This window comes from Actinia tenebrosa, unplaced genomic scaffold (genome assembly GCF_029948245.1).
Source record: "Actinia tenebrosa isolate PJP-AT-01 unplaced genomic scaffold, QUT_ActTen_1.0 PGA_scaffold6__47_contigs__length_16458017, whole genome shotgun sequence".
In the NCBI taxonomy this organism is placed as follows: Eukaryota; Metazoa; Cnidaria; class Anthozoa; order Actiniaria; family Actiniidae; genus Actinia; species Actinia tenebrosa.
This window is the reverse complement of record NW_028292583.1, coordinates 13728863-13744883: the sequence shown is the minus strand read 5'-3', so window position 1 is coordinate 13744883 and position 16021 is coordinate 13728863. Positions and strand designations below refer to the sequence as shown.

The following is a 16021-nucleotide window of genomic DNA, read 5'->3' as shown; positions in this document are numbered from 1 at the left end:
ATTAATTGTTTCTTGTATATCACACATTCAAACGCGACAGCAGTGACACAATCATGACAATTGACAGCTAAACTTTTTCTTTGTCATCACAGTATATTAGAGCTCTCTCTGTTGAGATATAGATATAGATATATTTTTTAAGTAATTCATATATGTTCTTGATTTCGCAATTCTTGCCTCAATTTTATCATTATTCATGCGTCTCCAGCCAATTAGCACTCCAGGTACCATTAGAAACTTAAAAGCGCTATAGCATAAAGGATTGTTTGTGCAAAGTTCTAAGCTAATTAATGATCGGCAATAATAGGATCCCAGTAATGGTGCAATTGCGGTTTAGAAGGGTGCCCACAGGATTCTTTGTTTTATGTTTCCTTGCGTTATCGTAAATTTTTTTTTAAAGTTATCTTTGCGTTGTGCAATCAGGAGAGAAAGAGAGAGAGAGAGAGAGAGAGAGAGAGAGAGAGAGAGAGAGAGAGAGAGAGAGAAAATTAAGATTGTAATAGATGAAAAAAATCTGGAATAGGTTCCAGGCCTTTATTTGTTAAACGGTTAACATTATTTATCTTTTGCTGGCCGTTGCGACTGCAGCTTTTTTAAATTTCTAACTGACTCAAATGATTGACTGCACCCAATCGAGATAAAAGATAGACTGATTAGCTACGAGCGATAAATGACATGAATAGAGTCATCAAAAAGAGCTGAGTTAATAAAAAAAGAGTAACATGATAATTTTAGCGCTTCTTCTTTCATACCAAGAGAATTGCTTCATGTTTTCAAATTTTGAAAAATGAAACTAGTTTTTATCCGTATTTTGAAGAGTTGCTCCATCACTCTATCAGCTATATGCTCATCTAAACAAACGTCTCCAAGAAGTGTCATCATTTCTTCAAGTTTTATCGCTATATATTCATAGTTCTTGTCTTGCTCGTCACCACTCGATGTATACACAACAAGACTCTCATCATTGCACTGATCTTCTTTTCTCTCCTCGTTTTTCTCGTCAATATCGCTACTGTCTTTGCTCCAGTCTCTGAAAGGATGATGTCCTGTTGATGAGCCAAAATCATCAATGGCACCGTGTCTTGTTAACTTTGGGCTGTTTGGCACCGTAAGCGATGGCGAGGCTAAGACGGGTAAACAGATGTTGTTACTCCGCCTTACGTGAGGACTGTTTGGTGCAGAGTGCCTTCCATAGGGAACTACACTAGTGGGTAAACCTAAATTTGATGCATATTCTCGTTTCGACAAAAGTGGGCTGTTTGGGGCTGAACTCCCATGAAAGTGGCCGTCACGTTGCGATGGTAACAAGCCAAGTATTGTTCTAGCATTACCGGTTGATAACTGAGAATTACTAGACAACGAACGATCTACGGCATAGCTGTTGTTAGAGAAGCACGTTTTTAGACATGTATTCGATTTAGTCCTTGTGTTAGAGTTTAGCAATCCAAATCGTAGATCTGTAGCTGACGACTGAGCTCTAATTGCAGCTGTAGTACATACTACTAATGAGGATCTTGAGGTACTGCTGTGGTCGTTAAGAGTTGCTGAATTGGGAGTATTTGATCCAGAATGGGCTCCTGTCGAACTGTTATCACAGGACTGTCGTCGCCACCGTAGGGCATGATTTGATACGGAAAGACCACCGTATTGATTATTATAATTAGCTGGTGTAGTATAACCTGAGGTGAAATAATCTGTTCCAGAATGTTCTACTGAAGAACTCTTATCACAGGTGCGCCGCCGCCAGCGTAAGGCATGCTCTGATACGGAAAGACCGCTGTGCTGATCATCGCCACTTGTTAACTTAGGAGAATTTGTTGTAGAACGTTGCCTTCTAAGAAGGTTACCACCAATCAAGGAGGCAACCAGTCTTGCTAGCTTTGGACTGCTGGAAGCCTTATCTTTCTCGCTGTCATCATTGTTTTGACTTTGATGTGTCAAGCCCGATTGAGATTCTTTTGGTTTCTCAGTATTTGTTTGTGAAATAATCGAAGCAGCAGGTTCAAAATCTAAATTATTTGTGTACCTTGTTAAATGAAAACTATTTGACCTTTGAGGCTTTTCGAGAAGACTAGCAGTTGATATCTTTTCTGCCCAAACTGTTTCCACTGTTTTCTCGCAGCTTTTCCCATCCGACTTAGGCACTGTTTTGTTTGCAAGGATTTTGAGTTTATTTCCCTGCCCAGACGATTGTTGTTTGTTTTTGTCCTTAGAGGAAGAATGGTCTGTCTTGATAAGATATTCTTGCTTCGAACACGGTACACTTGCCGTCATTTTTAAGCTGTTGGTTGTTGGTTCGTTTTGGACAAGTGAAGGAGACGTCTCAACGGAATGCACCTTTCTTTCGAGGTCACCAACATTGCTTACATCGACAGTCGTGCATTCAATTTGAATCAATGGGACTTCTACTTTTTTCTCATTAGGAGCATCAAATGGCTTTACAGATCCCTCAGATAAGGAGCTTGGATTGTTAACCACAGGTACAGAGTCATTTTCTTCTTCAAAGCCTTGGTTATCCAATGACAAAACGTCGTCCTTTTTGAGGCTAAGCTTTTCCTTCAGTTTTCGAATTCCAAAGGCAAAGAGTTGGATATTTTCGTCTTCTAAAGACACGCCTTTGTGAGCCTCACCGATGCTATCGATGATTATTGCCAGAAAAATATTCATCATAATCATCACGACAAATATCATGAACAGTGAAAAAAAGACTGGTCCAATGATGGTAAGCTGCCGTACCATGATGTCAAAGTCAAAGCCACCTAGCAAGGTTGACAGCATGGTTTCTAAGGTATCGATAAACGAGCGATAGTTTGTAGCATATGGGCCAATTGTCAGGTAATACAGGCTGGAAAAGCCAATGAAAAATACCAGAAAAACAACTAAAAACGAAAGCAGAGAAGGAGCAGCGATTGATAAACTTTTGGAAAAAATCACAACTCGACGGCTGAATTTCATCAGCTTAAGGAGCTTAAGATTACAGAAGAATATCAGGATTCCAAAAGTACAGGTTAAAAGTTCTTCCAATGTAGTAGCTGAAGAAAGGTTTATAAACTTTGCAGCCTGCGTATTATCAGTTGGCTTTAAGCTATCAAATGCTACTGCCTTTTCCATGTCTCTTAAAATCAAAACCACCACAGACATCCCAATCGAGACAAGTATCGTCATTTCAATCCAGTTCCAGGGATCTTGAAAGTACTGTCTCCTTAGCCTGTAAAGCTTCTTGACTTCTTTATAAATAAAGGTTACTAAGAATACCATAGTTATTATCTGACAGCCAAGGACAGCTAGGTACATTTCATCCTGTGGCCGATTTAGTTGGGCTACCTTCATATCATCAACTTTCACCATCCCATTTGTTGGCATGAACTCACTCACAAGAGAAACAGAAACAAATAGATTGGTTGGGACGTTGTACAGACTGACCTCAACAAATACTGCTCGTGTTAATTCGTCTATCCAAAAATGTTCTCTAAGTTCGTTTATTAATTCTATGGAGGATGAATTGAATTCAACTGCAAAACCTCCCCCAGTGTATGTTTTGATTTGACCAATATATGGAAAGCTACTAAGCTCACTGGCTGTTCTGTACACCCAAGGTTCAAAGTAGCCCGACATGTTGGTACCCTGATCGTTTTTAATTGATATCCATCCTGGACCGTATCGCCCCTTATCTTCGTCAAATATAGTATATTCTCCGTTGCAGGTATTTATTATTGATCTCGTGATTTCTGCTACTGAACAGCTTCCTGTAAAGAAAAATGATTTTATATTAGTATAAGCATTGTATATGACATTTAGTCCAGCCGGATTTCAAGTTACAGGTAGAACCTCTAGCTAGTCAGTTACTCTATCACCGTCGGGAATCGTCAAGTGGCCACTTTATAGAGGTGGGCTGCTTAAAAGAAGTGCAAAATACGTCTTTGGGACTTTGACATCTGGCCACTAAGAGAAGTTGGTCGCATAATAGATGGTCGCTTTATAGAGGTTCCATTCTATTTTGTAGGGATGCAGGAGGGTTCCTTTGATATACCTCGTTTAATCCTCAGTTGCCTTATTCTTGCAACCCCAAGAACATTAGTGGTACAATCGACCATTAAGTCTTCTGAAGACCTGCAATTGTAATGGTGTCCTTTGGACGAGGAAAGGCCAGCTAGGATCGTATTGTTAAAGCTCTCCCAGTATCCATCAATCCATTTGGCCTAAAACAAAACAAAAAAATTCTTAAGCTATATATGGGGAGTTTCTCTCTTTACGATCTGTCTGTCTGTCGCTTTGTTTCGTTTGTTATTTCTCTGTCTTTTGTCTGGTTTGTTTGGTTTGTAGTCCTCTTTTCATTACCTTTGAAATATTTGAACATCTTCCCTCAAAAACTTGTTTTAGACCTTTAACAATGTGGAAGGTGTTAGAATCTCGTTGGCCAAAACCAACCACCGCTAGACATCCAAGGAACAACAAATAAACCGCCAACTCTTTCAGAATCCACATTAACTTGACCTCTTTTTTCCTTCTGTTCATTCTTTTCTCTAGTCTCTTTTTATCATAAGCTGACTGCCTTGGTGTTAAACATCGTTTGAGAGGCTTCTCTGTCTGTTGTGCGCCGTCGTCCTCGTCATTCAATACATTTAAAGGGATGTCTTTGGGATGTTCATTTTCATCTTTATTTTTTATTGTCATGTACAAAGACAAAAGAAGCACTTTAACCCCTTCATTAATAAAAATGTCTTGAAGAAGCGCAACCGCTACAGTCCACAACAGTATCTCCGTTAGCTCGTACTTGAGTTGTACACCAATAACAACTGCGAAAAATGCCGTAGAGAAGACAACCAGTCCTAGCACAAGCCATGCTATCCATACACATTTGTAAGGAAGCTTATGCTTTTGTTGCTTTTTAGTGTTCTTCGTGATATATTTTTCCAGCTTTGTGGACTTGACTTTATTTGATTTACGTCTAAGTTTCGTTTCTGTATATTTTACTTTATTTCTTTGTTGCTTAGTTGCATTCGTGGTGGTACTGCCTTCTTCGTTTTTAGAAGTCTCTAACGTTTCTTCTTCACAAGGAAATTCTAAGACACTCTCGCTGAAACCTATATTTAGTTCACCAAGTTCGTTTGAATGATAACTAGCATCATCGTTCAGCTCATTATGCTTGCCACTGTTTTCAAGCCACTTTACGATATCTTCAAATTCGTCTTCTTCTTCTCGCTCCTTGGTTTGCAGCTTGAAATAAAATTCAGGTAAAATTTCTTCATCTGGTTCTAGATGCCGCGAAATTTCTACGAGTTTGTTAGGCTTTTGTTCAATGCTTTGAAACATGATCGTAAAAATCACTGTGATTGGTATCACACATAAACTAATGACAATACCAACGACGATTTCGTAAACAGACAGACGGGCTACGGGTGAATCGAAGATTATAATTCTCTTATTAAAGCTGTTTTCTGTAAACGCATAAAACACTGAGACTACGACAATGACTGTGTATACCAAAGCCAAGCAGCATGTTATTCGCTGAGTACGGGTAAAGTTACTCTTTGCGGGCCTAAAGAACACAGATAACCAAAGATGGTATTCCATCAAACAGGATTTTATGTTTTTGTAGAAAAGATTTCGAAAAGTGTTGAGTTCTTTTTTTGTAGAAAGATAAAGAGTTCGCTCGATTTGCCCGTCATCATACTCAATAGCCAGCCAGCGATTACACATAAACCGGTAGGTTTCCCCATTAGTAAGATCATGAACAGTAACAGAACTAAGAAACCAAGATGGACTCGCCCCAGAGTCGTCATGCTAAACCTTGATCTCCTTAAGCTTTCCAAGATGATTTGAAGTTGTCAGAAGAAACGAATCTTGGGCTCCTCTCTTGAAGCGCACACGAGAGGGATCACTAAGGAAACGTGTTGCTGTTGTGTTGATATACCCAGTCAGAATACAGGAAACTTTGGCTGTAGTTCCAGCATCTTTGGAAAGACCTGTGTTCAGGATCACCTCGTATTGACCAACATCTGTGGAACGGTTGTCTTCCAATGAAAATGTTTCAGCCTAAATAGAGACAGAATGCTTTTATTTGGCTTGCAATACCTTACCTACCATAATTCTTGATGCAATTTTGATCAGGGAAATCATTGCATGCATATCACGGTTGTCCTTTAAAAATGATCGTTGATATAGTTCAAGTTCATTTTCAGAAGACTGATTTCTCAATTTTTTTTATTAAAATAAATAAATAACCGAAGACCATACTCCCAGACCCGAATGCTGAAGCGTCGTATGGCAGCGCAAAGCATTTACGGCTATGCCAGAGATTTCGACCCCAACACCGCTATCCCCGGGGGGACTTACAGCCTGGTCAGGAAGCTCGGCCGAAGCCTAAGGGAGAGGTTAGTCGGCCCCTAGACCGTATATGATTAACCCCTTGCTATGACCAGCAAACCCAATATGGCGATTGTGTCGCAGATGACTTGGGGTAATTGGCCAGTACTTTCCATGTGGGATCTTCCGTAATGAAAAGATCAATCCAGTAAAGGTAGGTCTTATGATTTGCAGACTTCAAATTAGAAGAAGAAAATCTAATGCATGTAATTTAGCTTCAACATGAAAATGGTAGAATAAAAATATGGAAACTTTTCAACTGAAGCTGCGCACAAAGGGACTTATGACGTCACAGCCGCCATGTTTGAAAAATTACCAGGTACATTTGTACCTGGTTTTTATTTCAAACGAACTAGCTTGGCTTGAAGACGATGACTTAGTATTTATCGAAAGTAGTGTTTTTTTCTACCCCAAAAATGTGGTTAAATCCCCGTATGCAGAGAATCGTCTTATTTTCTTTTCTTTTTCTTTTTTTGTTCTGAAAAATGGCAAAACATTTTCTTCGAAGAGACGTTTAAAAAAATTATCAATATGAAGTGTGGAATCGTACACAAAGATTTGATCCGCAAATCATTTCCTTACAGGTTTTCTAATGTTTTCTATGGATTAATTATATCAAAATTTACGCTAATATACTTTGATCGGCAGTAAATCATACATACCCGTTTATCATCTCTAAGGTCCTCTCTGCGAGCCCATACCAGTATCAATACATAAACACCAAAGAAGACGATAACCATTGTGAATACTATTGGTATAATCCTTGATTTGCTAAATGAGAGAATATTGCCGATGTATGATACTCTGATTGGTAGTCTGGATAGCCCAGTACCAAAGGCTGTAAGGTGGTTGCAAAGGCATTCAACAGCATTTGACGTTGTTGCTTCTCCAACCTTTACAAAAACATGGATCCGGATTCAATTATTGAATGATTAAACAACAAGTTTTTCAGTGCGCATTGCTATGTTGAACCCTCTTCTTACCTTATATTTCGTGCAAGTTTCATTCATATAAATTCTTTACTACCAGGGATTTCAAAAAAAAGTGGCCAATCAAATGCGATTGCGCGCTGACTGCGCGCTGATATTACAACGAGTTAAACTGTCAGCAGGAACCCAAACTTACCCGGCATCCATTTGTCATCCATTCTTCTACAACGTCATCCCAGTAATAACAGGACGATTCATGGACCTCTAATGAGTATGTCATACTCATATTACCCGCTGACCAGCTGCTCTGATACATCTCTGGCACAACAGTTCGTATAATAACTGAATATTCACCACTAAAGTTCAAGCTTTCCTTTGCGACGAAGCCTCTGTAAACTGTAAGGACATCACTCATGCGGTCAGAGCTGGCTGTAAGGTTGACAAGAGGGGAACTAAAGAGAGTACGATCACCAAGGTAGACTACGAAGATTATAGAAACCCCTGGTCTTTGTTTATAAGCTGTCATGTGTATAGAAATAGAGGTGTCGTTTCGTGTACGGTGAAAAACATGTACAGGCGGATGACTATTGCCTGTGAGTGTCAATTTATGGGCCTGGTCTAGAGGAGATACCGTGTCGTATCGTATGGTTATCGTAACTTCGTTTTTAAGGCCTTGAACTGGAATGCTGTGTCCCATGTTGTCTTTGAGCTCCAGGCTGACTACCGGTGAGTTGATGTTTTGAGCGCCATTTGATTGGATGAAGATATTCTTAGGAAACTCCACAATCTGAAAGACAAGGAAACTGATGACAAACATTCAAATTAAAAAATGTATAACATAATATTTCACTTCGCAGGAGACTAGACTTCGGATACTTCGGAAAAAGGAATACACAAAAGCATCCCTCACCATAGCAAACCAGTAAACCAATTCGTTTAAAAATATATTTCATTTCTATGAATTCTTATCGGAATTTCGAACATTACTTACGTTAATATCAACGATCTTCGTCAAGTACTTCTGTATAGCTTGATTCATCTCCCCAGGCATTCTTATGGTACCAAATGAAGTGTTGAAGAGCATGTTATTTAGTGCCATAACGTCACATCTTAATACAAACAATGTGAAGAAACTGGTTCTATACAATGTTGGGCGTTCACCTATCACCTTGTGGAAAGCCACTGAAGAGGCAATGTCATCTATAATCTGTACAACATTTTTTGTTGTGTTGCCAAACTCTTCCTAAAAAATCAAATGCAATGTTAGCATTTCAAAAAAATTGCAATGTTTCACTAGGGATTTGAATTTTTTTCTTTCTTTTTTTCTTCTTCAACATTAATGATTATAACACGAACGATATAATCAAAATGTGCATTTCGACGGAAAAAGCATTTTGTTCGAGATAAAATGTCTATTTGCTTACTTGTCGTTTACTTTCATGGAGACCATTCTGCTTTGCATGGAGTACATTCGATAAGCTTTCTAACACTGTTTTGCCAATCTTCTCCACTTTATCTGCAGACTGCTCCTTCCTTGCTGTCTCTAATAGAAAACTGCTGACTGTTGGTAGGAAGTCGAAAGCAGCTTGCTGGAAAATCGATAAAGTTAGATGATTAAATAAATATTTGAATTAAGCCAATCAGAACGCTAGGGTACAATAAGAGCATATGTTGCTAACCTGTGCTGTGCTAGATATCTCGTCTGGTTTTCTTGTTAGCGTGTTTAAAGCATTACTTGTCAAAACAAGGCTGTTTAATGATGTCAGTGGAACAGTCGACACCTGGACTAGAATCGTCTCACGCATCTAAGAATAAGGAAAGAAAAGTATGCTTTGTTTATCTGTTTTATTTCGGAAATAAATGTTTCCTCATCTCAGACCACCTGTCATTCCCTTTAGTATTGTTTTTTTTTGTAAACTTCTGTTTACTCTTGGAGTAATGCTTCCCTACTACAGACCACATGGCATTTTCTTGAGTATTATTTATTTCTTAGCATATAACGCACATACCTAACTGTTTTTTAAGCATTTGAAATGAGAATGAAGCCAGGGAGTAGCAAAAGGCCATTTGATGACTAATTATACCTGAATTCTCTTTTTCTTTTCTTCTTCTCGCTTTTTCTCCTGTTCCTCTCTTTTGTTTCTCGTAGTTTCAAGGGTGCTCGCTTTTCCATTGTTAGCCCCTTCATCATTACTATTACGGTCTTTGTTTCTACTATCATCACCACTATTCGTTCCATTGTAACTTATCGTACTATTGGTTCCCTTATCTGCCTTATCGAGCCCATCACTGTCACTAGCAATGCGTTCCTCTTCACTGCTATTCATACCAATCACTGCATCATCGTCTGCCAGGGTATTGAGAAAGCTACCGATGTTTGTCATTTGCCCCAGCATTTTTTTGACATCAAGTTGTTGGTCTGTACTTCCAGCGCCGATGGCACTAACACTTGAAAGTAAAGAACTGTAGTTGATTGTCACTGGTTTGGTTACCTGTGAGACGAAAAAGGTAGTTATATTATCATTATGGAGCCAGTTACTGGAACCAGACACACTCAATTGCAAAATTATTGTTGGGCTCAAAACATCGAAGCTGATGCCGAAAGTTATTCTGGGAAATAGAATAATTAGGATCTCTGATGTATTCATTTGAGATACACAGCTGATATGAAACATGTGTTAAAAGCCCCAGGTTTCTGTCAGTGCAACAAATAATGAACATTCCACAAGCCCTAACACTAGATACATTTAATTGACATGCCTCCCATGTAATATTGGCGTACCAGCTTCTATGTTCAATGAATTTGTAATAGTTTTCCAAAACTTTTTAATTTCATTTTGCTGCATTAAAAATGTGTAAGGGTTGAAAAAAAGAGGGGATTATATTTCTGAGCAAGGATAGGTATCAAAATAAAATATGCGATCTTAACTCGTTTCTTTCTTAGCGTCCCTTTCTTTCTTCCTGCCTTGTTCAAACACCCTCACGCGAACACCCTCATGCGAGTATTGTCAAGGTCGCAGGCTGGAATTTTATATTTGTGACAAAAGATCGTGCGATTCTAAATTAGCATACTTTTAATTATATTTATGCATTCATATTGTCATGTCTTTCAGGGTCGATCGTTGAAATCTAAATTTCAGAACATGGAGAAGATGACACTCATTTAAAACAAGTCCGAAGCCCATGCAATCAGGACTAAAACAACTCATCAACAAAACAGCAAGAAACCAAGTTAACCGCATAATACCGTGAGTCATATCCATTCATACAAGAGATTTAGTGAATATCAGGATATTTAGGTCTTCTTAGTATTCGTTATAGTTTGTGTTATAAGATACCATTGCATTGGTTTTTCTTTATATTTTATGTAATTTGCCATAAAAAGCACAGAAAATAGTTGTCAAGTATTCTGTAGTTAAAAAATTTGAGCAAAGGTTATAATTCAGAATATTACTTGGCCGACGAAAATTTATTCTCTTGTTCATCGATTGCACGTTACGTCACCGCGGCCATATTGGAGCCATTAAATTGTTAACCGCACCAAGATGGCTGCCAGGGTTACGTCCTTGCCTCTCTTGGGAATGCTTGCGACCTATTAATTCTCTGCGCTCACTGGTAACTGAAAATATTCTACCAAAACTTGAATTTCGTATTTAGCGTCCCTGTGTAATATCCTATATATATTTCACCCACCTTTACACTTAAAGTATTTCGAGTGACTGCACCAAGAGAGTCTATAACTTCTGCTATAACCATCAAAGTGTAGTTAGCATAAGTACTTCCCATTGGGAGTTGACATGAGGTCTGCGGTTGCGATCCAGAATAAATAATATTCGTGTTCTCGTCAATTCTGTACACGAAGCGATAACTTAATGGCAGATCAGTATCGTTCCATCCATCACAACTAATCTTAAACAAGGTCGACATTGCTTCTCCTATAAAAGGTTGAACTGCGCATGTGCCATTTGTAGGGTTTGCGTTTGTATCCGCGATAAACTCGACCACACCTTGTTTTCCACCGAGTCTCCAGGAGTACAATCTAAAGAGATACTTTGCACCAGGAGTGAAAAAACCGGGACGAACCACAAGATTAGGCTTGTCGGTTCCCGTATTTGTATACGCATCGGGTAATATGATCTCTGTCCATTCGTTATCTGATTTCTTTATGTTTATCTGCCATTCGTAGTAGATCTTGCTACTTGGTAAACAGTCTTTACACGTGCTGATAATAACCAGTTCTGAAGTCGAGACTATGCGACCTGAGAAACCCTCTTTATACCTGAAGCAAAAAAATGCCATCATTATTTTAAATCCTGGTCAAGCTTTTTTCGTGCTAAAAAATTTTGATTCTCGCCTTTTATTGGCTGATCTTAGAAGATAAAAAAGAGTCTCTCCCATAGTAATAGCTCATTAAATTTGGTTGCTGTGCCCTTGTCAGTTCACTGGATGGATGAAAGGTGGCCGTGCCTTTGCATCGAAGAGAGATGAACGGTGAACTTGCAATGATAGAGACCTTTTTTAACACCTTGAACAAATATTCACGTGTCTCTATCATTGCAAGCTAACCGTTCGTCTCTCTTCGATGCAAAGGTACGGCTAACTTTCAATATGGCGCATTGAACTATGAAGGGGACAATTTCGCGCGCTTTCTTTGATGCAAATTGAAACACGTGATTCTTGAATAGTCGCTAGAGCCAAAATGAGGGTAAGGATTACTTGCCTTATTTCCATCAAAGGTGGCGTGCCCACTTTAACCAGTACAGACTGCTCATATGATGCCACACGACCCCGTTTAACAATCACCAACTTGAAGTGATATTTTACATTGATTGTTAAATTAGTCGTTGGCATGGAAACAACCTTGCTTCTAGAGAATGGCACACTTTGGTTAGAACTGAAACAACCTGGAGATGAAACTGAAAGAGTTGTTTTGTCTGCGATACTGCAGTACCAGTGGAAAAGAAGGTCTTTATCAGGCTGGTTGATTCCTACATCTGGATCATGAGACGATGATCCATCAAGGATGAGAAGGGAGTCGTAACCAATTGACCTGGATATCCCGCCCTTAATGACCGCAATCATAACTGAAGGTATAATGTTAACAAAAATAGAATTGGAGAATTCTGTTCCTGAGTAGAACTCTCTTATATCTTTTCCCTGTGGACTAACAACTGCTTCCATCCTGTATTTACCGTAGTCTAATGTACGCGCCCCAACATCGAGGACAATTGCGGTCGTTTTGAGCGAACCAAGATTGACTTTTGTTTCTAATCCATCTAAGGACCCCATTTTCCATACGTTCCATTGCAGATGAATATTTTCAGCAAGTGGGCATAGCGTTTCATGGAAGAAATAAAAGGCAAATCCAGTTGCTTTAGTATAGTTAAATGTGTTGCCCGCAGCAACTGACACAGTACTGTTTTCACATGTTATATTTAGGTACAAAACCTTGCAAACTGGTTTTTTGACGATAACAGGTGTTGTCATCCTAACAGAAGATACCCTGTTGAATCCAAGTAAAGAGGCTACAAATTCTCCTTCCTTTGAATAATAATATTCATAAACAATGCTAATATTTCTTGTCTCAATCCAATTTATATTATATTTATCAGATAACCCTTTACAGATATCTTGCCCAATGATATTCTTTCTGCCGTCACCAAAGTCCAGTAGGTAACAGGCATCTGTACCGAACTCTTCCAGCTGAATTTTAAAAGTAGTTGGACTTCTTAGCAGTGTGATGTTATCAGAGCTAAAGCTAGTAGCAATAAGCTTTTCTTCTACTTCTACTAGTAAAACGGCCGTGAGGATTTCTAAGATATTTTCGATGCTAACATAGAGTTTGAAGGTACCCGTGATATTGAATCGATGTTTCAGAACAGGCTGATAGGTAATTACGTTAAGATGCGCAAGATCCCACACGTAACGAAGATCAAGTTCCTGAGATGTTACTTTAAATATGAAGTCAACTCCCAAAGGAAGAAAACATTTTGATGTCTTATTACGAACGCTAGTGCAGAGCACTTCTGATGTGTTGCTCCCAACAGTCAGAATAACATCCAGTATCTCATGAATATAAACTTCCTTAGTAAGATTCACTTGGCTAACTTCATTTGAGCAGTTCACCTTTGTCAAGTACTTTCCGTTTTTTCTAAAATGATGTGAGAGCTTAAACGTTGAGTTCATATCGAAAACAAGTCGTAGTTTTCTTGTCGTCTCATCTCCAAAATTCCAAGAGCAAGTGGCGTTGCTTGGTGGTAGGAAATTGCTTTGAATACTTATTGTGTAATTAATGATACCACTTGACAATCTTACTGGGCTGTTGGATGATATCGAAACTCCTCTCAAAGGATTTTGGACAAGTATACTGTGATTTAAACAGGATAGTGTGGAGCCTAAAGCATTGCTCGCCTTAACACATACTCTACGAATACCAGGCCTTGTAAAAGAATGTTTAATGAAGTACGGTTGTTTTGTGGCCAATTTATCCTTCAAAAATGCAACATAATGTTCATCATCTTCAAAGTCGACGTCATATTTGACAAAAGATCCTTTATGCAGTATAATACTAAAGGAAAGATTGGAGTAAGACGCAACATAATAGCCAGCATAATTTATAATCTCAAGTCCTTCGATTGGTGTGTGTACGTATGTTGTATGCTGCACATAAGACCTTCTAATGATGTTGCTGCAGTCAATAATCACACTATATTCCCCTTCTTGCGTGAAGTTGTGAGTTACCTCAGACCCAAGGTCTGAAAAGTCTGTTTCCATGGTTACTCCATCGCCAAAGTCCCATTTGCACAAAAAACAGTTTCCTGTAGACATTTTGAGTACGAATGACACAGGACTCTCAAATATCGTTGGGTGGCTTTCAATATCAAGTCCTTCAATCTTTTCTGGTTGTTGTGCTATTAGCGTCACATCTAATGATTTAGTCAAGACACTGACATGGTTATTACAGACAACAAAAGGTAAAAATATCCCATAACGAGTATATCGATGCGTTGGTAATGAAACAAAACCAGAAGAGTCATTAAAGTGGTACGAACAAATTGCGTATCCATCCACCAAAGCTCGTGCATATATTTTAATTACGTCACCCACACAAATGTAATATCGTGAGGTAATATTTCTTGACTTTCCTCTTGGTAATAGAATATTTGTTGTAATATTTGTAATTGGTAATTCTACATAAACCTCGCCCCGCACTGAGATATCAGGGCTTACTTGGTTCGCTGCTTTGGTGTTTGGCTTGTAGTATCTGGTCTTAAGGTATTTATGGGTATGATGGTACTTTCCAGCTCCTACCACAAACATTGTTTCTGGTCTAGATCCATCGTCAGGGTCGATTGTGAATGTAACATTGGTACCTACAAATGCAAATTGAGCTTTCCATAAGCTTGTTTTTCGGTTGGAATGCATCACTTAAAGTAATTAAGAAAATGGCCTTGCTGCAAGTGCTACAGCGTTGGCAGACCGTACGATTCGTTCTGCTCTCGTTTTCGAGAGGAAGAGAGAGAAAGAAAGTAAAGATGGAAGCGTCCTTAATTTACACACTTTCCAATTTTTTACGGCCGCGCACAAAACGCCAAGCCTTCGGCATAAATTTATTGATTAAATTACCTTGAGAAATTTGCCAGGAAAAGTTGATAGGATGACCAGGAAGAGCCGCATTGATATCACCAACAAATGATAAACCAGCAATAGGATACCGTATAATGATAGTAGTATGTGCAGTCTTGTTGCTTACTGCATTAAGTGCAATAAGCTGAATCTCGTATACACCAGGAGAATTGTACCTAAACTGTTGGAATCTCTTGTTGGTTACGATGACATCTCCGGTGCCCATGTTCCACTTGTAGGTTGGTGATGTGCCAAAGTGGGGATACAGGTTGAAAAAGATGAATTGGTTTACCTTTGCGTACTTTGATGATCTTATCCGCAGCTCAGATATAGGAATGACTTTAAGAAAGCATACAAATATATTGTTAATACAAATATTGGGAATATTTTAAACTTAATCTATTGAGGTTACCATTTAACTTACTTAGGGGTGTAGTCGGTGTAGTAGTCGGTGGAGGCTTTGTCGTGAATATTCTCTTGATTCCACAAGACTTCTCTTTGCTCCAGCCTGGACGTGCTGTAATCAATAACATAAGACGATGATCCATCAAGGATAAGAAGGAAGTCGTAGTCAATTGACCTGGACGTCCCGCCCTTAATGTCCGCAATCAACTGTTAACATAAATAGTCAAACTTATAGGCGTCCGTATGTTCCTTTTGGGATAACAACTGTTTCAATTCTGTATTTAGCGTAATCCAATGTACGGGTCCCAACATCAAAGACATTCGCAGAAAAGAAAAGACCAAACAAAGTCGATCATAAGAATCATAAAAATAATTGCACGACAGATTCCTTTAAATCATAAAGTGGATTATAATTTTCTATACCTGTGTCGTTTCCGTTGTTGGCGCATCCGTAAAGTTCCAATCGTAAGCAAATGTCGTTTTCCCAGGAATAAGGGTTGATACGAATATACCTTGTACGAATGGCTGGAATAAAGTTGCTAATTCTAAGAATGTTACCATCACTGTTTCCTTCAATCTGCAACATACAAGATAGAAAACAACAGTCATATCTTAAAACTACTGTCGCATTTGGTTTTGTGCGATTTTGAAAAAAGTATTTCGTCGATACTGATTGGCTTCTCTATAACAAGCCG

The 16021-nt window shown here is 38.7% G+C and overlaps 1 protein-coding gene across 1 annotated transcript; it reads right to left on the bottom strand.

The window, feature by feature from the left end:
* Window positions 1-765: 765 nt before the first annotated feature.
* LOC148906139 (polycystin family receptor for egg jelly-like) lies at window positions 766-14720 on the bottom strand. The gene is given in 11 exon segments (XM_089039407.1): window positions 766-3746; window positions 4031-4199; window positions 4339-6036; window positions 7029-7259; window positions 7492-8082; window positions 8287-8538; window positions 8720-8884; window positions 8975-9100; window positions 9380-9787; window positions 10989-11574; window positions 12016-14720. Coding segments are annotated over 11 exon segments (9912 nt in total).
* Between the last annotated feature and the right edge of the window lie 1301 nt (window positions 14721-16021).